The 26882-nt window shown below is 46.0% G+C and overlaps 3 protein-coding genes across 4 annotated transcripts; 2 read left to right on the forward strand and 1 right to left on the reverse strand.

Annotated features, from left to right (window-relative positions):
• The first annotated feature begins 121 nt into the window (after positions 1-121).
• On the forward strand, positions 122-1636 carry LOC118508964 (WD repeat-containing protein 82). Its single transcript, XM_036048907.1, has 2 exons — positions 122-1025; positions 1105-1636. Exons 1-2 carry the CDS (start codon positions 326-328, stop codon positions 1344-1346), a joined length of 942 nt encoding a protein of 313 aa, XP_035904800.1. The 5' UTR covers positions 122-325; the 3' UTR covers positions 1347-1636.
• A 1330-nt stretch (positions 1637-2966) lies between these two features.
• On the forward strand, positions 2967-4290 carry LOC118508966. The gene is made up of 2 exons (XM_036048911.1): positions 2967-3108; positions 3186-4290. The coding sequence occupies exon 2, from the start codon at positions 3224-3226 to the stop codon at positions 4013-4015; it is 792 nt and encodes a 263-aa protein (XP_035904804.1). The 5' UTR covers positions 2967-3108; positions 3186-3223; the 3' UTR covers positions 4016-4290.
• Positions 4291-5807: 1517 nt separating this feature from the next.
• Positions 5808-26403, reverse strand: LOC118508965 (arginine-glutamic acid dipeptide repeats protein). 2 transcript variants are annotated; one of them, XM_036048909.1, is made up of 12 exons: positions 26260-26403; positions 22180-23445; positions 19907-20039; positions 19650-19813; positions 18526-19572; positions 10435-10573; positions 9046-10361; positions 8649-8969; positions 8425-8572; positions 8083-8291; positions 7046-7229; positions 5808-6715 (listed from the first exon to the last, which is right to left on the reverse strand). In XM_036048909.1, exons 2-12 carry the CDS (start codon positions 22298-22300, stop codon positions 6451-6453), a joined length of 4047 nt encoding a protein of 1348 aa, XP_035904802.1. In that variant the 5' UTR covers positions 22301-23445; positions 26260-26403; the 3' UTR covers positions 5808-6450. The 2 variants fall into 2 exon arrangements, with proteins under 2 accessions (XP_035904802.1, XP_035904803.1); XM_036048910.1 differs by lacking the exon at positions 7046-7229 and having other exon boundaries at positions 6443-6715.
• Positions 26404-26882: the final 479 nt, after the last annotated feature.

Genomic DNA, 26882 nt, shown 5'->3' on the forward strand with positions numbered 1-26882 from the left:
ACCAACTATTTTTGATCATTTCATAGGTAAATATTCAGTGTAAAACATGAGTTTAATAATTTTAACTAAATGAGACATTGGATGCTGTCAAATCGTATGACCGGTTGGCCTCACTTTGTGCACGCCTCGGAAATTTGTGAATAGCAGCAACGCTGTCGTGTTGATCTACCAAAACGTAAACAACTCCGTATCCACCGGCTTTACCGCAAAAAACAAGCTTCCGATAAGCGAAAAGCACCGACACCGTGTTCACCAGCACCGTGTACCATTTTCCTGTTGACCCCAGTACATCCCAACGGCCGGCAAAGTGGCGGACGTACCGAAAATGAAGCTCATCGACTCGGTCGTGAGGAGCTTCAAGGTGGCGAAGGTGTTCCGCGAGAACACGGACAAAATCAACGCCATCGACTTTTCCGCCAACGGTGAGATGTTGATATCGTGCAGCGAGGACGACCAGATCGTGCTGTACGATTGCGAGAAGGGCACCCAGATCCGGACGGTCAACTCGAAAAAGTACGGCGTCGATCTGATCCACTTCACACACGCCAACAACACGGCCATACACAGCTCGACCAAGGTGGACGACACGATCCGGTACCTGAGCCTGCACGACAACAAATACCTCCGGTACTTTCCCGGACACACGAAAAAGGTGATCTCGCTCAACATTTCCCCGGTGGAGGATACGTTTCTGTCCGGATCGCTCGATAAGACGCTCCGGTTGTGGGATCTCCGGTCGCCCAACTGCCAGGGCGTGATGCAGCTGAACGGCCGTCCGGTTGCGGCCTACGATCCGGAAGGTTTAATTTTTGCCGCTGGCGTAAATTCGGAAAGTATAAAGCTGTACGATTTGCGCTCGTTCGATAAGGGACCGTTCGTGACGTTCAAGCTAAACCAGGAGAAGGAATGCGATTGGACGGGGTTAAAGTTTTCGCGCGACGGCAAAACAATTCTGATCAGTACGAACGGTTCCATCATTCGATTAATCGACGCGTTCCACGGAACACCACTGCAAACGTTCACTGGTAAGCAACAGATGAATCTAATATGGGTTCACACCTAGCATTGAATATATCCAACCCAAATCGACCTTTCTCCTTGTAGGACATTTAAACAATAAGGGCATTCCCATCGAGGCATCCTTCAGTCCCGACTCGCAATTCATTTTCTCCGGCAGTACGGACGGCCGGGTGCACGTGTGGAACGCCGACACCGGCTACAAAATATGCGTTCTCAACGGTGACCATCCCGGCCCGGTACAGTGTGTACAGTTTAATCCGAAGTTTATGATGCTTGCGTCCGCCTGCACCAACATGGCATTCTGGTTGCCGACCGGCGAGGAGTAATGGTGGTGGGCAACTATTTTAAATCACGCTGTGTACAGAAAGTCTACACCGTCGTTTCCCCCAAAACCCAATGCTATCAACAATACAACCTCGAACAGGACACTGCGAGCATTTTGCGTCGGCTACTTTTGACGAAAACGAGCTGAAAGGGCTGAATCCGGGTTCCACTTGTGTTCGGAAAGCTACGCATTAGCTTCAATATTGTAGAGAGGCAGTACAGTTAAGACTCGAGCGAAATAAAAACATAGAGTATGTTTCGATGTGCAATTTTCACTTCGAAAATTCCCAAAGCGCACAGTTCGCAGGTGACAGATACCCGGAGATGGTCGTACAAGAGCCGAAAGAAAGTTCTGAAGTGGAGGTCGGACGCATCACAAGGTAATCCACGGTTGTCTTGGGAACTCTGGCAAAGTCCCCGGCGTTGTGTAATACCGGTACTCCACATTTACCAAAGCAATCGTCCAAAGTATCTTCTGTGGACTTATAGTAAATTCTTCCAAAAGGCTGTTCAATCTTTATGATGATCTTGTTTTTCCTACACATTCTAGGCGCTTCAGAACTACCCACATATATCCGTACGAAACCACACACCTTCGACTAAAGATTCTTAAGGTTGAATCGAGTGCCATTTGTTGGTAGAACAGACCTTACATCATTTTCTGTTTTGAAAATACCGATATATTGATATTGATTGGAAAAATAGTCTTAAAAACAGATGTCCTCGATACCGTCTACGATCTAGTGCCATTGGCTTACTGGACTTATCGATACATCATAATTGGATAGCCAGTCCTCACTGCGGAGTAAAGGTTCAGGCAGGATTCAATCACCTGTTCACCAGATAACTGGACCAGCACAGTCCCCAGTAGCGCCCTTGTCATGTTATCAAATATTCTGGCCTTTCGGGTGGACGCATCTACGCCTTCTGTCCATGTGGATTACCTTCAAAAACTTTGAAGTCGGATCATCCTGCACCTCACGACCCTAGTCTGCGTTAGATCAATAGGGAGATCATCCATTCGCGAGTCTAATTAGCAGATTATTGGTGAATCCCTCGTTTGCATTCGATATTGTGTCTTGTTTGTTTATCACAGCTGATGAAATAAGATTATCTGCTCAAATCGCCTCTTTTTAGATCGAAGACCGAATTTGTAAAGACACACAGGTCTTCTCGATACCATCTAGAGAGGTCGAATAGATAGGAGGACGCTCTTGTTAGGATTTTATTACCATACTTCCCGCAAAACAGTCAGGCTGTTCTATTCGAACACCTAAAATACCGTACATATTATGTTGAAAAATAAAAACCTCTGCCACTGAATCACCAGACTAAATAAAAAAATCCACAGCAGCAGGCCACGAGAAAATAACTCTGCTTAAACAGCTGTAAACGAGCATAGAAGTTCCATTATGATAGAGTTTCTTTTTCACGACATATTTTTAAAGTTCGTTTCGATATATTTGGAATATAAGTACGTGTAACTTTACGAATAACCAAATTTGTAAGCAATTAATCAGAAAAATAAAGCTTCTTGAATGTACAATTGCTTGAAAGCTGTATTTCTTCTTCTATTTTGCTTACCGGGAACGTCTTTCGAAAGATCTGTCAAATTCAACGCCTTCAAAAGGGACAGCCATTATTTGCGTCTCAGAAATCAAAACATCCAGTACGTGAGCGATATTGTTTGGTGAAAACCATTTTAGCTTGTTCGACATTTTATTACTTGATCCCTGTTGCTTGCACGGCTAGCTAGCCGCATACGTAAGTTTTGTTCCCCTTAAGCTCGCTATGTGAACAATTTAGCAAGTAAACATTGCCGTCCGCAATATGTTTTGCAGCTCGCTTGCCCGTTTATCGAACCTTACCCACCGTCAAGATGCGGGACTGCAGTGCAGCCGAGGAGGAGATTGATCGTGAGATCAATAGCTGGGGATACACAATGAACGCCACCGATTACATGAGCGGCCTCCAAAATGTGCGACCCTCGGCGAGCTTTGCCCGTAGTGCCGTACCGATGGGCCGTGGACGCGGCTGTGTCGACGTGTCGCGGGAAAGGCTGGAGCAAGTCCGTCTGGCGGCTCAAATCAACCGTCAGGAAGCGCACCGGAATCCCGTGGGCCATTTGCCGACGACCGAAGAAACGCTCGAGAAAGATGTAGGGCCGGAAATTACGGCCGGGTTGCGTTCGGTCGGCATCCTGAGCTCGGCCGGTGAGCTCAACAGCAAAACGACACGTCGAAATGTGAACCTCGGGGAAGATATGCGTATCGATCGGAATGTGCCCTTGATGCTGAGCAGCGAATTTTTCCATTCCCGTTCCTCTGCCGGTCCGTGGCAGGAATTGGAGTTGGAGCTACCACCCCAGCCAGCGCTTAAGTACGATCCGTCCAAACCATTGGCGGAGCAGTTCACAACGATCAAAGAATTCCACACACAACCCACAGTCGTCGGTGATGATGAGCCGAAAGCGGCTGCTACCAAATCGCCGAAAAAGCAAGCTGCCCCAAAGAAGGGAAAGAAACACAAGTGGACGAAGGTTCCGGTGGAGGAGTATCTAGCACCGCCTAGTTGGAACAACCCGAACCAAGGACGTCCACCAGTGGCGGTAAACAGCATGTTCGAGGCGCGTAATGTGTACGGAATCGATGGAAAGCATGTTATTAATTAGGGGGAATGATGGAGCTGCCAACCTGAACGGCGTGTTATGGATGGATGTATAAATATCATACCATTTACACATGATTTGTTTCCGGATAAAAAGACTTAACATATAAGATTAAGTGTTTGTATGTTTTAACATATCGTAACGATGAAGGTGATTTTAAAAAGAAGTGCCTTATGACTAGTATTGTGCGAAGACACAAACTCAGAAATCAATCGTGTAAATTCAGGTCTTCAGTACTGCAATAAACGGATTTTAAACCAGTATTGAATTACTACTACCGGGCCGCCAACAAAGGTCTAAATTTGAAGGACTAAAGATGTACATACTGATTTACCATAATATGATGTTTGTTAATCATGAACAAGTTATCTTTTACGAGACTTCCGATCACGACAATCGGACGTCTGGTGCTGGGTTGCCAGCGCGTGACACCGAGGCTACCACCGAGGGGAGTGAAACTTTGCCAGTCATGCTCAATATCATGGTGACCAATATTTATCAGGAAATATTACATCACATTAACAAACCTCACAGGAATAAGGACAATGATGTTCATGTTCCCCGGACGAGGATCTGGGGTGGATTCTTTAATCTGAGTATTTTCAATGTGTAAGCATCGAATAAGCTTCGTCACCTTTAAATTCGCTGGATGATTTCTCCACAAATAACGCTTTCCTGGTGCATTAAACTCTGTGCATTTAATAAGCTACAGGATCAGCTCATCTCTTTGAGATCGTGTTTGAGAAGTCCGCTGCCAAAGGATATTACGACCGAGGCAATATTCCTTAATCCAATATCCTTACCACTGGCCATATGGTGCGTCAGGACATTAGCATGTAGAGTGAACGAATGGCCGTGAGATTCGATTGAGAAGGCAGCTAACAAGGCTCTTAGAGCAGTGGATGCAACAACTCCCTCAGACGGGGGAAAATTCTACAGGATGCGAACATGGCTCGAAGCGATTTCACTCCCAAGCGTTCGCTATGTGTCGCAACGCAGAGAGAGATATTCTGTCGGACGATCGGAAGATGATGGTGAGACTGGGACCGACACCACAGGGCAAAATCATCAGGGCCTTTAAAAAGCTACAAATGTAATAAATCAGCCGGAATGCGGATAGCGTGGTCTTGTCAAGCAGGATCTGAGAGGATTGCCACTGTCACTTAACTACATGAGACGTACATCGTTCGATTCTTTTTTGCTTGGTCGAAAGAGGGTGCGTGGGTGTTGACGATGGGGTTGCTTTAACGTCTCCCAGGCCATTGCATCGTTCCCTTCCAGGCTAGGCCAGGCTCCTTTCACAAGGTCCCTTATTCGAGGCCCCCTTGGTTTACGCTGATGCCAGCGATTCTGATTCCATCACTCTTACACATTTTTTAACTTCGTGGTGCCTCATCAGACAGGGTGTCCTAAGCGACTGCTTAGTCCAAAAGATTCATCACTAATAGTCTTCTGTGATGTAGAAGGCTTCAGCCACACACGAAATACATTCTATATCGCACACAGACGAGACCAATAGTTCACGGTCAACAGTTCTGGACTATCCCGCCGTAGAACGCTAATGCACTGGAGTTACTTGGACGATGTGTGGGAGCATAAGGTGCATAGGAGGAGAAAGAACCACGGAAAAGCTGTGCTGTTTGGCACGTGATGGAGATGTCGGGCATATGCCCAACCAGAAACCAGGTGTACAGAAGCACAGCTAGCTAATTGATCGTCATCCGGATTCGATAATGCGGCACCACTACAGCATTGAGCGTAGCAGTGCAAAACCAAGCCAGAATAAAATACCTGCTGTGCTGTTTGAACTGTCGACTAAGTTTATTATAGAATTGTTGTACCATTAGCTCATCATCCATTACACATTACAACTTTTTAAGCATTACAATAAATATTTAAAATTCCATTCACAAAAGTCCACCCTCTACCAGGAAGCCCTCTGCGTTTTCTTCCTATCACAGCCCAGACGAGCGGACATTCCGCTTACCTGGTGTGTTTGCTATACTTCGCACGCTGGTCCATGCACAAAAACGGCGATGGACGTTTCAGATTTTGTAGTCAGAAAGGTGACGCAGAGGTTTCGTTACTGAGCGAAGGAAATTACGATTCCGAGAGAGCTGTCTGACAAACGGTTATACCTGGACGAAGGTGTACTAAAGTCGATATAGCTATGCTCCTAAACTTAACACGCTAAGCTTCCTTACTCCAAAAGACGGCGAAGTACGGTGTACCGACGCTCGCGATTGTCCCTCGTCGTACTTGCACTTGGGTAGTGCAGTCAGCATTACTCTTCAATTACCATTAATTACTACAATCTTTCAATGCTTAGCGCCCTTACATTAAATGTGCTCGTAGCGCCTCGGGGCGCGTTTGGCCGGATGCATTATGAGTATGAGTTCGATTGTCTGTTGCCTGGCAGTTGCCCGATTCCTTCATCCCTAGCACTTGTCCTTCTTGCAGTCGATCACATGGTTGCTGATCTCGGTCGCGTTCGGCGGACCCTTCTCGTACAGGTAGGTGACGGGCCAAAGTTCGGCCGGTGCGGTCACACCGTCCAGATGTCTCAATCCTCCCGGCTTCGGTGGTGGCTGATAGATTTCACCCTTTTTATCCTTGTTTTGATAACGCGAATCGTGCTGTTTCTTGGGGAAGTACTTATCGCTGCACTTGCGCCACTGATCTGGGGCATCACCCACGAAGCACCTGCAAAGGCGAAAGCGGTAACTGGTTAGCAAGGTATTCATTGGGGGGGGGGGGGTCCATTCTCGGAACCATTTTCCGAGAACTCTGCGGTGCACGCCATGCACTAAGACAAGGTAGACTCGATGTGGGGGAAAGAATTTTGGACCATGGACACGAATTGCAATTTTAAAACATTTACCAAACACACACACGACAGTACAGGGGTGAGTGTACGACACGGAACATGGAACACGGAAAAACACAGACGAAACCGAGCGGACGCTTGTCGTGGTGCTGTTACAACCGCATCGGCTATATCCGCACCCTTTCGGGCAGCGCTGGATTGCTTACCATGGATAGTCGAACCCTTGCGAGTAGCCGCAAGGGTGTTCGGCCTTACAGCAATAATCCCATGAACCAATCTCACCACCCTCTATCTCGCAGGAGTAAAATCCTGTGATCTTGTTTCGCTCGCATTTGGTACCGATGCGGCAGGGCTTTCCCGAGACGGTATACTGACGCCGACTTCCATCACCTTGGGAGGTTCGATAATAACAATGAACAGAGAGGGTAAGTGTCACGACTGCTTAATGCTTAATGTGTAGTACATATGTAGGGGTGTGTGTGTTTTTTGCTCTTTTTTTTTTTGGTGGGTGGGTGGGTGACTGATGGTTGTGTCGGGATGTAGCAGTGTTGACGCAGGACGATACGCAAGCCCGAAAAGCTCTGATGATGAGCTCACCATGGGTGAGATGACACGAGGCATACTGACAGGCAGCTAGGGCATTGTTAAGTAGCACGCGCACTAAGCATGAAGTTTGATGGATGAAATATCTGAATACGGTTAGACAAACGTAAGCTTAGACGATCCTCCTCTATGGTAGCACTATGATATTGTGATTAGGCAACTAAAGGAGTAGTGATCACACAGCGCGGACCACTGCAGAGGTGTACAACAGTAATACTAGGTTCTAATTTGCTGCCTTCATGGGATGAGTGCTTGATGATGCGCTGATGTTAGCAAAACCCGTGTCCCTTTCATCCGGATTTACCGGGTGGGGCAGTGTTCGAGGTGCTGCTGGCCCGTTTACCAGCAGCTTGCGACGATCGAGTGTCACTCTCAACCATACGCTCCCCAGTTGCTGCACCGGTACGGTTTACCGAACTTCCGGGAAGCAAAATGATGAAGCTGGAATTGGTGGAGTTAGTGGTCGGTGCGCTATCGGAGGATCGGTTTGCAGTGGTAGTGAGCATGGAGGTGTCGCTATGCTTGTCGCGGTCGTCCTTGTGCTGGTCGATAGTAGTAGTAGTTTTATTGGTGGTGGTGGTGGTGGTGGTGTTGTTCGTGCGTTTGCGATCACCAGTCCGACCGTTACGGCCGCCATTACCCGGTTCGCGGAGGATGTCTATTCGGCGGTCGTGATTCATCCGGGTGCCGCCGCTAATGGTCGTGATCTTATCGCGGCACGTGTAGTCGAACGGATTCCAGGCGAACAGCCAAAAGTCGCGATCGTTCGTGTGTGCATAATGCACGCCCAGCTTCAGTTCGCTCTGGTCCAGATCCGACATCTCGCAGTTGTACGTTGACGCTTGGGAGCTAGGGAAGAGAAAATCGATCGTAAGCGACACACGTGGTGAGTGATGCAAAATGGCACACATTGGCACACTAATGATGATGCCGCTAAGCACCGTTTAATCACTCTCTGTACGGGCGAAATTCGTACACTTACCTGAAACTGAACGAGAGACACTTGAAATGGGTGGCCTCGCGCAAACGTACACACTCATTTTTGCAATCCAGCTCCGTATTAACCGAGGTAACCTTCTTGATGGCGGAGGAAAGCAGCTTCGCCGGAGATCCATACCCCAGATAGCAGACTGTAATGAGCCACGGCAGTGTAAAGTTAAACGAAAGTGCGAGTCACACCACCGACTCATACCAACAGCTACTTACACTTTTTGTTATGTTTATCGTCGATGATGGGCTGAATCTCGCAACCTTGTCCATAGCTGGCACGTTCGAACACATCGAAGCTTTCGTCCGGCACCAGATGTCGATCTTTGTCCATATCGCGCACGGGCCAATCGGAAAGCTGACAGTTGTCGATCACCGCGTTCACACTGTTCGGTCCAAAGCTGTACGTAAACGCGCGGCAGGTAAACTTGGACGCCTTGATACACTCCAGCTCGCACTCTCCAATCGATCGAACCGTCAGCGAGTCGCGAACGATCGATTTGAAGAATCGTGCTGAATCAATAACACGTATGAAGCATTCTGAAAACCGGGAAGACATGGTTAAAGATTCTTTGCCGAAACCAAGGAGAGCTCTCATTCTATAGCTGCTTCTTACGCGCATTATAATCCCTCCTGGGATGACTAAGCTCCGGATGGCAGGTCTTGGCGTCATCGCTCATCGAGTAGATATCGTAATCCCGATCCGGTTCCAGATCCGCATAAAAGTCCAGCAAATTAAACGGCCGATCACAGAGCAGACAGTTCTCGCGGGACACTGCCGAGTAGCGGTAGCTAAACGTGTGACACCGGAACCGGCTTTCCGAGAAGCACATCCGTTCACACTCAATCACCGTGGGCGTGTTCAGTGCGTACTTTACCACACCCTTGTGCAGACGGAATCCTTCGCTCGACTTAACGGAGCACTCTTCGTGACTCGGTCGCCGTATCCACTGCTGACCAAAGCCTGGCCGATGTTCTACGTACGGATGTACCGGGTGGTGATCGTCCTCGTACCCATACTTGCTGCCACCATAGCTCCACACATTATTATCGTCAAAGTGATGATCATTTCGCAGCTCAAAGTAGTTGAACGACGGGCTGTCGTAGCGTTTGATCTCGTTCCGCAAACCCCAATAGTCTGAAATCGATTTGTACGAATCGGTATTAAACGATGGCCCGTACGAACCACCGTAAATGCCACCGTTCTTGTGAATGTTCTGACCGATCAGGTACGGAATGAACGTGCTCGGTTTGTTGCCGTACTGCTGGACGGTGGAGATGTGTGATGGTGGTGGAGCTGCCGGTGGTGGTGGCGGTGGATCACGGTCCTCGTACGGATGGCGTGGACGGTGAACTGGTCGAATGTCTTCATGGTGGATGGGTCTCGGATAGTCGGGACGGGTTTCGTATGGTTTGAAGAAGCTATGGTCTAACGTACCGTAACGATCGATTTCGCTGCCGTACTGTGGCTTGTAAGATAGCGCCGGACGATAGGAGTCCAACGGTGCTGAAGGTGGTGGTGGTGGTGGAGGAGGGTAGTAGCTAGACGAGGGGCTGTAACGTTCGTATTCCGGTCGGCTAGAGTACATCGGTGGTCGATACTTATCGATGGCCGTGATGACCGGTTTGTACCGATGGTCCTCCTCGTACGGGTGCTGCTCCGAAGGATACGGCTTGTAGCTCTCGGGATGATGTGGTCGATATGTGGTCGGTCGAACGAACTCCAGCGCCGGACGGAAAGGTTTGACCATGCAGTCCTTACAGCTTGGTCGACAGTTTGCTGTCGCACTACGATCGCGCTCGTAGTAATCATAATCAGGATCACGAATAAGGTTCGAGTCACGTTGATGGGGGCTCGAGTACAGATCGATCTGCGAAAGTGGTTGATCGATCAACTCACAATCACCCTGTCCACGGCCGGTAGGATCCAACCTAAGGTAGATCATTGATTGGAACACTTAGCTTCAACCTCTTTAGCCATTTAGTTTGCTCATTAGTGACTTACCGATAGTTGAACCCTTCGCACGAGAAACGCCTTTCATCGCCACATTCTCGCTGACAGTCTTCTACACGCTCGCAGATCAGCGTTCTTCGTACCCAGTGCGGGGCGACACGCTTTCCGGCCAGCACACGACGATAGCAAGCTGTGGAAGTAAAGAGCAACGAAAATCGACATCTTCATTACTATTAAACCTCACGACGGCTCATCTTCATTTGAGGTCATAAGTGGTCTATCTTCAGCCTAGAACTCGTGCCAACGAAGCTTCTACCGTTCGCCAGAATGGTGATCATGTATGATCATAAGAAATCATCATCAGCATCACTATCGAGCCATTACATCAAATAGTGTCGGCGGAAATGGCTGACGGAAGATGTACATGGGCAGTGCTGCGCCTACTTTTAAGCCACTGCGTGCGGTCCACTAATTCATGGCCAAGATCACCGGTTCGACGGTTAGGCATTGTAAAACGCATTGTATTCGCCGAGCATCCAAACAATGCATAACGTGAACACGCAGACCCGTGGCAAGATAAACTTCGCTGTTATGATCTATCGGGGTGGGCGCTAACTGTCGCTACCCGAAATATGACCTCATCGTAGAAAAACTCTAGTCCACAAAGGCGTTGAGAAGAAACACGGAAACGCAGGCCTCCAACGTTGCCTGACGGGAAGTGACTGTACTTCCTTTTGGCGGATCATTCTGCCGGGGTGTGAGATACCAATGATGTTCAAGATGGGTTTGCACCAGCTACCGTGCTACGGTGGCACGCTTCTGGGCGATCTGAAGATGCTGCCGGGTTGATAAAATATTCCACCCAACTGCACATGTCTTTTTGAGTCTGTTGTGGGCTTCTTAAGTTGTGAAACCATCGTGTCATGGATCGCTGGTGGCCCTCCTCGGCCAGGAGCATGGTATCTGGCAGAACTCAACATTGTAGCTACTTGTTTTCCGTTCCGTTCTTTACCACGACGGGCCGTAGATGGAAAGAATTTATTGGACACTCTTTAGCTGAGCTGACTTCTAAGGGTTGCACCCGCGACTCCATCGCAACCTGTCGCAATACATGGGGTTGTCGTGCAAATTGGCGAAACACGGTTGCAGTTTGCGCCGCAACAATGCTTGGCACCTGAGGTTTCGTACCATGCATCTCTGCAGCACATACAATGGGCTTATTGAAATCGTTTCAGCGTTTGCTAGTCATGCAAACGTCCCCGTACGGTTGTTTTGTTTGGACCGAATTTTCAACCACCGCGGAGATCTGCATGTGTTCTCGAAAGGGTTTTTCTCGTTTCGGCCGCCTAGGTTCTTGCACAGATTCGATTGTTTTTGTGCATCTTGTCAAGCTTTGATGTGTGTCATGTGTATGTGTGTGTGTGTGGCTGTTGTTTGCTGGCATGTCACTGACCATTCTTTCTTGCACGGTTAGATGGCGAGTAGGAATGTGTGTGTGGAGGGGTGGCATTAGCAAATAATCAGCCAATCAATCAAAACGATCTAGGAGCATCGTTTACATGGATTTTTATGACGATTTCAACACCTTAACCTCTACCGTCGGGCTGGGCAGTGTTGAGCTATGTGAATCATTAGAAGTACTATTCTTGTGAGCTGCGTTCCATTGTTATCTTGTTTATGAGTGGATGGTGCGCTTTTTATTGATCAGCTGGTTTGGTTTTGCAGAAAACATATGGTAAAACGAAATTTTATCATTTTTTTGGAACAACTTAATAAGGTTAAGTTGGCTTTCAGTGGAGATAGTTCATCAAACAATGTTTTAAAGCTTTCTTTAAGAATCATGTCAAGAACCTCGGGTTGGAGATTAACGAATCGAAAACCAAAATGATGGTGGCATCACCAGCGGCCCTGCTAACAAACACTGATTTACGCAGGGGTGATGTACAGATAGGTGACCGCACTTTCCAAGTCGTTCGTATCTGGGGTCAAAAGCCAGCACAGAACTCTTATGGTCCCAGTACCCACATACGCCTCTGAGACATAGACTCTGTCCAAAACCGACGAAGCCCTCTTAGCCACGTTCGAGAGGAAGATGCTCAGAAGGTTTTTTGGCCCCGAGTGGAAGGACAAGGGACGAGCCGCTACAATGACGAGCTCTAGGAGCTTTACGATGATCTCACCATCGAGCAGCGAATTAGACTCTCCAGGCTCCGGTGGGCTGGTCACGTCATGAGAATGAAACCGGACAACCCAGCCCGTAAAGTCCTTTTAGGTCGTCCACACGGACAGAGGAGGCGCGGTAGGCCCAAATTGAGATGGAGTGATGGCGTTGATGTGTCCGCCAGAACGGCCGGGATAACGGATTGGCAGACGACGGCACTAAACCGTGAGCGTTATCGAGGATTATTGCAGCAGGCCTGCAGACCGCAAAGCGGCTGTAGCGCCTGATAAGTAAGTAAGGTAAGAATCATGTGCGTTTGATTTGAATTTTGGAAAAACAAGATATTAGTATGTCAACTGGGTAAATACATCGGAAAGAATGTTTGCATTGCTTTTCAACAACTGCGCTAAATTTCTTGGTGAGTCTTGTAGCGCCAGTTGGTGTGTAAGTGTGCTATTGGAGCATGTAAGCCACCTAGCATTTTTGCAGTATAAATTCAATTAGGCGACCAATTTAGCATTATGTAGAGTGTATAGAATTGCTCGTTTTTGTAACTAGAAATAGTGCATACTGGATTTCGATACATGGTAGTCAGTTTTTTCCCATCTCTATCATCTTTTTTGTGCTGAGCAGAAACTTTGATTGTAATTTTATAATATTTAAGCCAATTCAAATAAGCTGTCACCACACTTAGAAACAATAAATCGGAAATGTTTGTTTTACACCGCAAAGCAGAGACAGAAGCAAAATTCTTGGAACCACCCTCAAGCAAAGCTCTTGGAATCAAAACAATGTTTTACTCATGTAAAAATCTTTATAATAAAAAATTTGGGACTACAGCAGTGATGAGCTTGAGATCAAGAGAGCTATCAAACACGTCAAAATTGTTGTTTATAATCTCGAGATTTTGTGTCTGAATTTGGCATCGTGCCCGGATCGATCCGTCAAGGAATCGAATCCTGGAATCATTTTTGAATTTTGTTCATAGCTTGAAAGGTCCCTTATATGCCCCAACCGGTAACCCAACAAATACTCCAGTGACACGAACCGACCAAGGAACACAAAGTTTCACCGATAACACACGTCACATACTTGAAGCCCAAGAAGTCATCGCCTGACGCTGGTGTCGTGACTTTGCCAGATAAGTTTTGGACCTAACATTTGCTAATGAAACACCTGAGCAGTTTATAAATATTTTCATAAATTTGATTTTATACAGGGTGCTGTCTTGTCCCAGTACAGCACTATTTCGATTATTTGATTGATCATCATTCAATTCGTCTTCAGAAAATGTGTGCAAAGCGTTACATCATAAAATAAAAGGATAAATAGTAATTTTTTTTATATAAGACATAAGTCGCCCTGTTTCTTGCTTAGCACATTTTCATCTAGATTTTAGAGCTATGTATAAACATATGAAGAAGTTTTGATCCGAAAGGAATAGTGAGACAAATTTAAGGATAAAGCTCACATAAAGTAAAACTTAGATAGGAGGGAAGTCATATATTTTACTCATCTAATGTGGTTTAGCAAATATTTTGGGAATAATCAGAAGATCATCAGGACAGAAAAACATATTTAATTTTTTTTACTACCAAAAACACCAAAAAGCACAGAGACCAAAACACTGTTCTCATAGTTAGATACAAAAGTCCTCCAAATTTCAGAAGTAGGTGAAATTCTGTTGAAAAAAAATTATGTTTAAAGAACAGATTATATTGGAAAACATAATTTAAACAAACTTCTCGCAACTATGAAGAATAGAATATACCAGAACTAATAGAGTAGTAGTAAACCATAAAATTACTCAACACGCATAGAACAAATACGTAACCTTTCGCATCCTCCACAATTATGATCGTCGATGCAATGTACGCCGGTATCAAGCTCGATAAGCTGATGCAGATGATCAGCGCCTTCGAAACGCCAAACACCATTATCACAAATTACAGGTAACGCTATAGACACTATAAAATACGGTGGCTGGCAAACGTTCACGATCACGCGAATTTTATACTCTGGCACTAGCTGCACCTCACTGCACATTTGCATACGCACCGCGACGCACTCAAACACTGGCGCAAATACTAAACCAGCAGTACGACAAAGTATGTTCGTAGCTCATGAAGCAGCCTCCCGCCAATCGATAGGATTAATAGACGTGAGCTTCAATAGCAAATTGGATCGCTCTATCTGCGATAAGCGAGATGCAGGGTTTCACATCAAACAGCAGCCACCTCAATTGTTGTTACAGTGTGCTCTGCGTTGCTGCATTTAATATCCGGTGCACAACCAACCAAGCACAATACAGGGGCAACACTATCTGTCTTGACCTGCAACCAGCACCGAATCACACATCCCTTCCCTGGTAGCAAGACTGGAGGGAACCCTATCGAAAAACGCGATGCGAACGTCTCCACCGTTCGTACGAAACTGCGAACACCTTTGCGGTGGTGAGCAAAGTTTAGGATTTTCGCGAAGCAAATCTGGCCACCGCAAACCACCACGGCAGGCTCCTCCTGCGCCCCCTTTTAACGTGCCCCCCACCGTTTCGGGCGTCATTTAGAATGGTTGGAAAGCGTCATGATGCCTTCCCGAGACGTGCAAATCCCCGTGGTGGGGATCGAATCGTTTCGATCGCTGCGGCTAGTTCCCACCCCTCACAGTGGGGGCCGGAAAATTGCACGCTCAAACACTGAGAGCATTTTGGCAGCTTCCAAGTTTGGGCCTGACTGGCGGGAAAAAGTGGTGGTGTGTGTTAATTAAATTTGTACCCAACGTGTTCGGTTGTGAACGTGAACCATTTTCCGTTCGTGGTCGTGCGTGCGGAATCTCTCCTCCCCGGTGAAGGTCTTTGCCGAATCGGTTCGGTTAACCGTTTAAATTTAAATTTCTGTTGTTCTACACAAAACCGATGGCACAAGTTATGTATGTTGCTCATTTGTTTTTTGTTTGTTTTTGCCTGGTAGTGCCCGTGGAGACATTGAATATTTAATTAACTGTGCTGGCAACACTCTACTGCACTCGTTAATAGTTTGGTCAACGGCATAAAAAAAGTACAGAGCAGTGACACGTACCGGAGCTTGAACCATGCGGAGAAGACGTCAATGCGTTCGGAATGGTACAAGACGGCTAGTCAGCATGACAAATCAGTTTAGTGTTGAACGAGCTACGGTTTTGAAAATCGATTACTATGATGAATGCTTTGTTAACTATGTGTTGTATTGGGGTCTTCAAATTGTCGTTAGGTTGGAAATGTTAACCAACAAAAACCGCTTGCTATGCATAAAACCCCTTCAGGAGAGTCTATTAATAAAATAAAATTACTTTAGCTGATTAAATTAAATAAAAGTATCTTGAAAACATAACATCAACACATCCACATGTCAGCAACTTCATCACCGTTCTCAGCCAGAATGCCTAAGCAGGCCGGATGCCCTGTCGCCCTCAACACCATCCCCTGATGGCTCCGCTCTCCGGTGCGTGTGCGGCTACAGTGTGCGTGTTGGTAATGAAAAAAACACCACGAGGAAGATACCCATCTGTATCGGAACTGCCAGAGGTTAATGATGGTGAGTGTGGCTCATTTCGATCATGCTCGGTAGGTAGGCTCTAAATAGGAGCTAAATTATGCTAATTTGCGTTATTTTGGGTGAAGGTCCATTGTTTTGTCTCACCCATAATGCACAGTATGCACATGTTGTTGAAGGAGGGCTGTGTTTTTTTTTTCTAGCTCTAAACCTCCGCCCGAACAATTCAGGTTGCGGTTGAACCGGTCAGATCGGTTGGACACTTCGCGAATGTGTTACGTTCCCACTTTGGCAGCCAAATTTTGCAGATCATCTTTAAATAGGAATTTAATACAGGAGCGCTTGTCTTGTGCATTGTCTTTATCCGGATGTGAAGTTTATCAACCTCCGTCCACATATATAGTTCCTTCCATTGGAATCTAATAGAGTCATTTCGCGACTATCCCCCCCGGCGGGGCTTGTAATGGGTCTTTGTAGACAAAGTCGCGCTCTAGGAAATGGAAAGGAAGCAGTACATAAGACAAAGAACATTACACGCTTCATGCGTGCCTCGCTAGCGATGGGCAGGGAAATAAAATCAACAGAGGAAAAAGTCACCGTCCAAGCTCCAAGGTGCTAAAAACACTGGTGCGAAATTGTCTAAATTTTCCGGTTCACACCGGAGACGTTCGCAGCAGCAGAGCGTTTCGCAAGTGAAAACCGGCATCACGCTGCACTGACGGCGATCGCTAGCTTAGCGACCGTTGCGGGCTTCTTCTTCTTCTTTTTGTGCATCGCGAGAGGCTCGAGACGCTAACGGTAAGAACTCAAATTTATGTCCTACACGACTCATAAACTCGTCAAACATCACTGGCGAACGGTCAAAGGGATAGGGAAGCTGGCTGGATGATGTTTGCTACCCTGTGAGAAGAAGGGTTAATCTCCGTTCGTAGCAGGTAACGTAATCCGGATAGTGATGAAAGTAAGTAACGCTACACCGGGTGGGTGTCTCGTAATCTGTCTGGACCGTTGCTGATGATATCACGAAGACGGAAGTACAGCAGAACATGATTGCCGTTGGGTGAGTACTTCACTTTCGATGTTCGGACTTCCTATTGATATGAGCCTCTGTAAGAGTCTCCAATATCCAATAAAGATCTTTTTGCTTCTTAGGTTATGCCTGCTATTTCTGGCTTACTATACTTATTGATACCAAGTAGTTGGATAGTCTTCCACATGTTTAGGCTTATTCCAACACGCTGCACAGAACGGTACACCGTTGGGACTCTAGCACTTCATAATTATGTCATAATTAAATAGACGTGCTCTTCCTGCCCCGGCACATCAATGCATCATTCGGAATCCATACACCCCTCAGTGTGTTCCACACAGGTGTTGAATGTGCACTATTTTTTTCGACCCCAGTGCATCGTGCGAGGTGTGAACCCCTTTTCAACCGACCGCTTATAATGGACAGCAATTACTCTGCTTAATGGCAATGAAATGTTTTCTATCCGTGTGTGTGTGTCTGTTAGGGCTAACAGTGCTGTACACTGAAGAATATGACACTTCGGCTGGAGCGTGATGCCCTTGCTCCGTTTTATGTTCCTACCAACATTTGTTGGCGCATTGTCGTAGAACTTTCCGTTTCAGGGGTGCCTAATAAGCATGGCGACGAGTGTGAAAGGAAAGAGCTTTGAACGATCGTACAAACACTGTTAATTTGATAAAGATCTTCTGGAACGTAAAGCTCCGAGAGTTCATCAATAGTTATTTATTCGAGAAAGTTGTATGTGAGAAATCTTCATAAATTCTTAAACCATTTTGTCTAAAGTAATATTTCATGGTTAGTTCTGTAAACAAACATTTGAACCACTCTTGAAGTACAGCACGCAATAAAAATAGCTGCAATCAGAGCTGGTAATGAACTAAATGCTCACTAGAACTACCCATTCAAAGTCGCTTCCGTTTGTTCCAATTTTCCGTGCCATTGCAGCGGACCAGCTCTTTGTGTGTGTGTGTCGCATTTAACACCCGATCTTCATCAGCGAACCGATCGAGTATGCAAACATCAATAGCATCACGCTACATCACCGATCGCATGAGGTGCAAACATTCATCAAACTTGTGGCCCGCTCGTCAGCGCTACAAGCTAAAGCGCCCTCCGACACGCCACGCATCGTGTGCAATATGGCGAGACAAATGTCACTTGGTTTGGATGAGATGTTGAACCACGTGGATGCGGTTTAGCGCGTATACAAAAAAAAACTCGTACGGTTCAGTGCATTTAAGCCGATGTTCAGCAGAACAGAACGCAAGTGTTTGGTAATTATTCTACCCCGGGTTGGTATGCATCCACCCGGCAGCTTAATAATTGTGCAATCGGCATTAAAACGTACATGTGGAAAGCTGGTAACTCTGGAATGAAATTTAGTTTTTTACATTCTAACCCGTAATGGGAGGATTACTTACGGCGCTTGGAGATGGATGGTGGATGAAGGTCGAGTTTGTCCTCGTGAACATTGTACCCTGCCCCTGCCGAAGGTCCCGACTGAACTGGTGGTGCTGGTGCAGGCCGAACGACACCATATCCCGACGGTCCCGTATCGGGTCGGTCCTGTGCCGATGGGCGAACCTGGTGTCCACCGTACCCGCTCGATGCTGGCGATGAGGGACGCTGTGGTGGGTTGCTGTCACCACCGTACCCGCTAGGTCGTTGGGGTCCAGAATTGTTCGCACCACCATAGCTACTTCCACCACCGGTCGAGCTTGGTCGTTGAACGCCTCCATAGCCTGTACCGGGGGGTCCTGCTGCCGGTGGTGTACTTCCTCCAGACGCGGTCGGTCGTCCGAAACTCGTGCCACCGTACTCCGGACGAAGGTAATTGTTGTCGAGTGTCGGTACGTTCTGGGCGTAAATCTCCGGATATCCATTCTTATCGTTCGGTAAGGGATAGTGCGTTTCGTACAGCATCGGGAACTGGTACGGATAGTTGCCAGGTTTCGCCGGTCCACTACCACCGTACGTGGGTCGATAGTCCGGCGGATATTTTGTGGGACTTTCACGATCGGGCATTGTCGCACCGCTTTGCGTGGGCGGCAATCGTTCACCGGTGGCTACATTGTACTGTGGGCCGGCGGCTGTACTTGTCGGAAGGTATGGACTACCTCCGGTCGGGTTCGAATGATCCTTCGTGCTGTAGAACTCCTCAGCTGGAGCGGTCGTTTCGGGCAGTGTTTCACCATTGGTTTGTCCGTACGTCGTCCCCGGGGCAGTAGTACCATATTCGCTGGTTGGTCGTGATGTGTCCACAAAGCCACCGTTAGCGGTGGTTGGTGCGTCGATTCCGGCTGACGATACGGGAGGCCCAAAGATGGGTGGCCCGGGACGATCAATAATGCTCGGAGGTGGGAAAGCACCTCCGCTGGGGGGTTGTGGTGCGGTAGGTGGTGGAGGAGGTGGCTGTCTTGGTGGACTACCACCGGGTTGGAGTTCACCATTCGGGAAGATACCCAGGCCTAAAAGAAGGGTACGAGACATTAGTTTACTGTCTCACTATCTGGAGCAACCTGATGTTAGGTGACTTTTTACTTACCGCCCGGTTTGGGTGGTGGGTTTGTGGGCCCATCTAAAAAACAGTTGTATTTACGGGCGTACAGATCAAAGTCCGGATCGAAGATGGTTCCGACCGGGCGCGATTTAGTTGCGTCAATTGTGTTCGCCGACAGCTGACACGTTCCATTGCCCCGACCGGAAATTCTAGCATTAGAAGACATAAAGTGAGAGAAAATAAACACATGTAATTAAGCAAAAGATTAGGTAACGTGACGGAAGGGTTCATAGTTAACCTACCCAAAGGCAAACGTTTGGCATTCTTTGTCGTTCAGGCATAGCGTTTCGCAGATCTTCAGCGAGTTGGTGTCCGAGTTCCGGAACGTTTTCTCAAACGGCAGCATCGCACCGAGCGCTATCCGCTCGAAACAATCTATAATGGATAGCAAGCACGTAAAAAAAAGTAGGCTATGAGAAGGAAATGATTGTAATTAGCTCGTCTTGAGTGCATGCGTGAGCAATTAAAAGTGCTGCAACAATTGATGCAAAACGTGCGTCACATCCATCAGCTTACAGCTTAGTAAAACCAAGTTCTTCACGAACAGGCAGTAGCTAGGCAGCGAAGGGACACGATCACTTTGTAGTAGACAGACGCTCAAATGGAAACAAACAACCGTTTAATCTTCCAAACATAAACACACCCAAATAAAAGGGCCCCCGATCGACGCACATTCCCTTACAGACTACAGAGCCGGATCGAAACGAGATGAACAGGTAAACAAATTATTATGCAATCAAATTGAATTCTCATTCCAATCATTGTTCAGCTGCCACCGACGCCGTGCCGGATGTTCACCATTGTTAGGGCGCCCGCAACGCGGGGCACACGCCAAACACAGCGCGTAACAGGGCCGCCGTGCTGTTTCGGAGAGAATGTTAGGGCGGCTTGCATTAAATGCGTACCACGGTGATCGTACAACAAATGCAGGGCAAGAGTTAATGAATCAGAACGGCACAGACGGTAAGGTATCGTCCACACTAGCCGATACGAGTGTATCGTAAAAAAAGTGAAAGTGATCAGGTGATGCGCTCTATTTTGTAATGGGTATATTGTGTTTGCGCGTGTAACTACCAATTACGTCCTGTACAGAGTGTCTACGATATTTGGGTGGCGGATATTGGGTCAATAAGATGAATAGATGAAGATTTGGGTTTTTATGCATTGTATTAAATACATGGCCATATCGGTTAAGAGTTTTTTTGGGACTAAAATTATGTAGCTTATTCGTTCTTGATAGTAACGTTCTTGATAGATAATCAATAACTTTTTGTAAAATCAAGCCATTTTTAAGATGTGAGTAACGAAAACATAATACTTCAAGGAATCTGCAAAGATGTCTAAAGTTGATGGTCTAATTTAGAAGGTTCAATGTAAAAGGCTACATCTTGTTCAAATTTTAATAAAAAATGGATTCAATGTTGCTTAACTTAGATTGAATAAATTGATTAATAATACCTAGATTTAAACACTGATTTGAAGTTCATATATCAACATGATCTAGATCAAACATACGCACAAAATCTTCCAAAGCGTCCCATGAAAAAAGAGCCAAGAGAGTTTCTGAAATATCTGCGTTACTTTAAATTGTGCTCAAAAGCTGGTTTTAATGTGCTTGGACTGAGCGGCTTCAAGGGGCCGAAAAGAACCTCCCAAATGGTTAGCAGAGTTGATGTGGTTCAACTTACATTTCGTTTGGGGATTGCCTTTAAGGGAGTTAAAACGCTATTACTTTTGCTTTGTACTTGCGGTAGTATTTGATACACCGGATTATTTTTTAAATAAATTAATCTTTTTTATCAGATTCAGGTTTGAACTCTGAGTTATAAAAATAAAAATTCGAATTTTGATTTAAGTTGGACGGATTTAAGTTGCTAAATGGAAGGTCGTTGTTTACTGTTGAATGAATGGAAGGATTTTCTTAAGATGAGCCAAACAAAAGGTTTTTCTAACCTAAGGCTGGATAGACGAACAGAACAAAATAATATTTTTAATTACAAATGCAGGTTGGAGAATGTGGTTTGGAGGCAAATGAGGCAACTTGGACCGGGGATCAAATCATATCCAGACCACCTGCCCCGATGCAGCACTATTCTGCTATGGGTTAAATCAAGTCAAAGAAAGCCAGAAAAGGTAGGCCAAAACCTTTTGAGGTGTTAAATAAGTAGCAGAATTAATAGCGCATCTAAACATTATCCAAAGAAGTAATTTAGCCATCAATTAAACTACAGCGTGACCTTGTGAAAGAGGAAAATTTGCCTTATTGCATGTAGATGGTTGTTTCCATATCAAGAGGTTTACCATAAATCCTGATTGTTAGTGATTTATTGTGCTAGTGATAAAGATTTTGTTATAGATTACTAGGTTAAAATTATATTTGTTAATTGTCCACAAATTACAAGTTTTTAAATTAGCACTATAGCTTTGCTGAATAGCCACTCATCTTCTATCATGTCCTGTACTATTGCTCATTAGCCCAAACTATGTCAACTTAATAAGAAATGGATCCACTTACCATGCTGTGGCTGTACGAGTCGATTATCGATTTGGATTGCGGTGGCGAAAGTCACCACGAGCAGAAGCAATCGCAGCTGATAGCTGACGATGATCGCCACTTTCCTTTCCATTTCCGTCATAACGTGTGTGCCGATTCCTCTGCGCTTCGACGATGATAATGAGCCGGGCCAAAAATGGATCAACCAGTCCTCCTCATCTGCAACACGCACCCGACCCGACACCACCTGCTCCCAACATAGACAAACGCTTGTCCAGATGTCTCACGACTGGGTGGCCAGCGCCGATTTTGGGACAACTCCGAGAGCCGCTCTGGGCGTTCCTACTAGATTGCTGCTGCTGCTGCTGCTGCTCGTCTCACGTCTGTGTTATTTTCGATAGTTCTTTTTGCGCGATTTCACAACTGGTGGGAAACCAAAGCGCCTGGTCGCGAACTTTCCGACCGCGTGGCCCTTATTTAATGTAAACGGGCTTTAATTGCTTCCTTTCTGTGCGGAACGTTTCCTCCCCTGCTGCGTGCTCGAAATTAGTTCCAGTCCCATTAATCTTGGTTCGGGAGCCCACTCGCACGTGAAAACTGTCCTCCACGAAAGGCTTTCTTCGCGTGGCGAATGGTAAAATAAAATGTTGATTGTTTTTTTTTTCTTCCCGGAGGGTTTTTTGTTTTTTGCCAATCTGGCCTATGGAGGGATGGGTTTTATATTGTGTGTCGAGCGTTTCTTTATGTTTTCCGCACTTTCGGACAACTTTCGCACACGACTCCGAGCTCCTTACTCCGATCAAGGTCAGCTGCGGTTGCGGTAGAAACTGTGGCCGGAAATTTGCTAGGCAGGGAGGACTATCGTGTCCCGGTCCGGTTGTGGCGTTCGATGTGCGATTTCTACTCAAATCTCTCGCCCAATCTAGCTCAAAATAGGTACGGATGTGTTAGCACTGCCCAATTCCCGTTATGCGCCTGTGTAGTGATCACATTTCAAGATTGCCAACTTGAGGCTCTTCTCCGTTGGGAAATCGCTAGTGACATTGCCGTACTGTGGGACGGATGGGTGGCAATTATGATTTTAATTTACTCTCTATCTACGATGGTTCAACGCTTTTTTTTGTTGTTGTTTTAAGCCACAGCACCAAGTACCGAGCACGAAGACGATAGGTGGTCGAATGCGAACGATGTCACCGAGCGATAGAAGACGAACCCGTTCCTGTCGTCGGCATGACGGCCTGTCCCGGTCGCAGTTCGTTTACTTCAATCACAATACCGTTGTAAGAGCTGAGGATGGAAAAAAAACATCAAACTGTAATGGAGCAGCAGGGTGAATTTCAATTAACACGCTACGGATAAGTTGAAAGAACTTGCGTTAATTGCACAGGAAACAGTAGAATAAAATTGGGGGTAAAGGACCTCCGGCAACAAAACACATGTAATTGGATGTTTTAATTTAGATCGTTGTCCTGTTTTATTCTTAAAGCGAAACTGCGTATGAGAACCAGAAACGAGCATTCAGTTCTGCCCAAATTCGGAACAGGCCCCTCGCCCTGAAGAATTGTTTGCAAATGGGATCGTGCGAATTCGTGCCGATCCGATCCCATGACGAATGATGCCACCCGTTAGTGATAAGTTGTAAATCAACGTGCTGAAATGAGGCCAGGCGGCGACGGTTCGGTGTCGGCTGACACAAAGTACTAGGGCTTGTAGGGTACCAGAGTCGCCCCGGGTTTGTAGGGTTTTGCCAGAATTCATTTCCCTCTTCGGGTGCGCTAAGCTTGATGGTCACATAACGCAACGAAACACAAAAAAAAGAAAACACTACGGATGGGTTCGCTGCCATCGAACGAGGAAACATTTGGAGGTCAGACATCTCTTTTGATATGTTAAAATTTGATGGATAGTTGGCGTTTGTTTTTGTTTGCTTTTTCGGTTCTGCTCTGCGATGTGTTGACCACAGGGCACGCCGTTTGTTTTACTGTGGTCCGAGCTTTGGTTAGGATTGCGAATACATTATGACAGGTCGGGTAGGATGGTGTCGATTATGGAATAGAATTAGAGTATTGAAGGGCATGGCAGGAGCTTTGTCTGTGATCAGTGCTCCAAAGTATCCGTATTGATGGATGAAGGATGGAGTTGGAAAATGACAAGCCTGTCACTTAATTTGCGACATGTGTTATACAGCTTTAATCGGTCTTGTGATTGAATTAACACGACATTCGGATTATTTTGTATCAGCTTTGTTTCTATATAATTAGTTTTAGTTCTAACCCTTTGCTAACTATGAAGAATTCTGAATTTACTTAAAAATTACTAAATGACGGATGATGGTAGATGTCTTAGATTTAATAGAATAGATGTCTAGAGATAAATGTGGCGGCACGACATGGCAGGACCGAGGCTCAAATCCTATCCAGACCGCCTCCCCGTACGCTGGGCTGACTACTTTGCTACGGCTTAAATCAAGTCACACAAAGCCAGAAATGGTAGGCCGAACCCTTTAGAGGTTGTAGTGTCAAGGAAGAAAACATAGTGAATGTTCTAGGTTTTCCATAACCTAAAATGTAAATATTTCCTTAGATTTCTTTAGGACTAAATTAGTATCCAGGAAAGAGTCCTTCGACACTAATCGTGATACGAGATAAGAAAGAGCTCGGCCTCAAATTGTTGGCTTTTTTGATACAATTTACTCTTAGCTTAAAAGTAAGTCCTGCATACAATTCCCTCCGGTTCGAGTTTCTAATTTAGTAACCTCCAAAAACAGATCTCTCGAAAAGAAATTGACACAAGCTGACCTTAAAGCCATCGAAATCGTTCCCATTCCCACAAAACCGTGACCAATTTCTAGAATCTCGACACTACTTTCCTAATCCCGTCAAGGTTATTCTAGCGTTCTACGTATACCCCTCATCAGCATTGACCCCAATGTAGAAGAATTTCTCAACTATTCCAAAACGTTCCAAAACATCCGAAAAATTTTCACTGCCAAGCATTACGAAATGCTGTCTTAATTCTTCCGATTCTCGTAAAAACTCATCGCTCGCATGCGCAACACAACGAGAACGCAGAACCATACTCGTGGTGTTGGAATAGCTAGTCCCTATTCTAGTCCTCTGCACACCGACCAGTGCCACTCTTGCACATCCATCCCAAACCAGTTGGTCAGCTGGAGCTGGCACCCTCTAATGAACGAATGAGCGAGCGAACGAACCCAGCTTCTAATTATCATGTGAATAATTGTCGTTAAATTCGAAATGGGTGTTGTGGCGGTGGTTTTTGCCATGCAATTGCCCTCAACCATGCAACCGAATGACGATGGGCGCGAATGCAGGCAAGGTCAATAAAACCTTCCCATCTCCCGAACCCCAAACGGGGTGGGCGCGGACCGGGACGTTCACTGGCGTGAAGTGGCGGATTAGGCGTACGGGCGTGTAGGTATTCTCATTTAAATCGGTCCGGTTCGCTGGTAGATTGTTTTACATTTCAAAGCACATTTTTCGCTGCACACAACAACAGATTATGCTTGTCTTTACTGGCGGACCCATCCGGCAGCTGCAAACGTCTGTACACGAGATGGTTGGATAAATGGTGATCATATCTTTTTCGACACTTGAAGTTAATAGATTTTTGTACTACCCTTTTAATGTTATCAATTTATAGGTAAATTTACAACACTCTGGGATTTAATATATAATGCATAAATAACTAAATATTTTTAAATAAGTCAAAGGTTGTTAAAAAGAGCTTTGAATTAACTCTTGCTTTCAAACCACGATTGAGCAATCCACATCCTTAAGACTAGAACGGACATTTTTGAGCACTCCATTTAAACTGCACTCATCTAGTTCAGTTCACTTCTGGCACAAAGGCTTTGCAACACACGGAACATGTCCACTCAATAGCTAGAACAGCGCACCAACTCCCCTGCGCAGGCTGGCTCCAATTCCAATAAAGATTGTTATTTAAATGCGCACCCGATTTTGGTTCTATTCTACACCACTCCGAACGCTATGTTCCCGTGGGATGTCGTTCTCTTGTTTTCGGGACTATTTTCCCACGCTTTACTAGGACCATCCACCATAGACTCAAAATGCTTACTCTGTTCACTGAACCGCACTGGTATATGCACTGGATGGAAGCTCGGCACACTCACAAAATCACAAAAAAAATTGTTACATCTAATCCACAAACTCCAGGCTAAACGCGCGTCTCGTACCGGTGCGTCCGTACGCTAGCGAATGACGAAAACGACTGAATTATTCGGACGCCGTCCGGGGTGATTTTATTTTTATATTTTAACATATTTTTCCTCCACGCTCGGGTCACCCCGCTCGGGCTCCTTCCTCGCGTGCACGTTGGCCAGCTTTCGAGCCGTTGGTTCCGTTTCGCGCGCGCAAACTGTGTACTGTGAGCTCGCTTGTGTGTGTGTATGTATGTACTTCGGAATACTCGCGCTCGTACCGGTGGGCGCGTATTCTGGCGTGGTTGAACGCAGACGGTGGATTGTGATGGGTTTGGAAAGGAAGCTGACAGTGAAGATAGTAGAGGAGCTTCTTGTTTAATGTAATGTCTTGTAATTATTATCACTTATAAGACATTTACATTTTTGAATCAAATTCTGTTAAATTAACTAAGAATGAAGGTAGTTTAGGTTTTAATTTTGTCTCTACTTTACTTAATTGAAAATAATATTTTATTTCATCATTCTGTCTCTTATCCAA

Source organism: Anopheles stephensi, chromosome 3, assembly GCF_013141755.1.
Source record: "Anopheles stephensi strain Indian chromosome 3, UCI_ANSTEP_V1.0, whole genome shotgun sequence".
NCBI lineage: Eukaryota > Metazoa > Arthropoda > Insecta > Diptera > Culicidae > Anopheles > Anopheles stephensi.

What these genes read in the sequence shown, in the direction of transcription:
- LOC118508966 (XM_036048911.1), top strand. Translation starts at nt 3,224, where the DNA reads ATGCGGGACTGCAGTGCAGCCGAGGAGGAGATTGATCGTGAGATCAAT.
- LOC118508965 (XM_036048909.1), bottom strand. Translation starts at nt 22,300, where the DNA reads ATGACGGAAATGGAAAGGAAAGTGGCGATCATCGTCAGCTATCAGCTG. An exon ending in ACTCGTACAGCCACAGCATG is followed by an intron (nt 20,040 to 22,179) that starts GTAAGTGGATCC and finishes TATCCATTATAG; the next exon opens with ATTGTTTCGAGCGGATAGCG. An exon ending in AGACATCCTCCGCGAACCGG is followed by an intron (nt 7,230 to 8,082) that starts GTAATGGCGGCC and finishes GAACCTCCCAAG; the next exon opens with GTGATGGAAGTCGGCGTCAG.
- LOC118508964 (XM_036048907.1), top strand. Translation starts at nt 326, where the DNA reads ATGAAGCTCATCGACTCGGTCGTGAGGAGCTTCAAGGTGGCGAAGGTG. An exon ending in ACCACTGCAAACGTTCACTG is followed by an intron (nt 1,026 to 1,104) that starts GTAAGCAACAGA and finishes TTCTCCTTGTAG; the next exon opens with GACATTTAAACAATAAGGGC.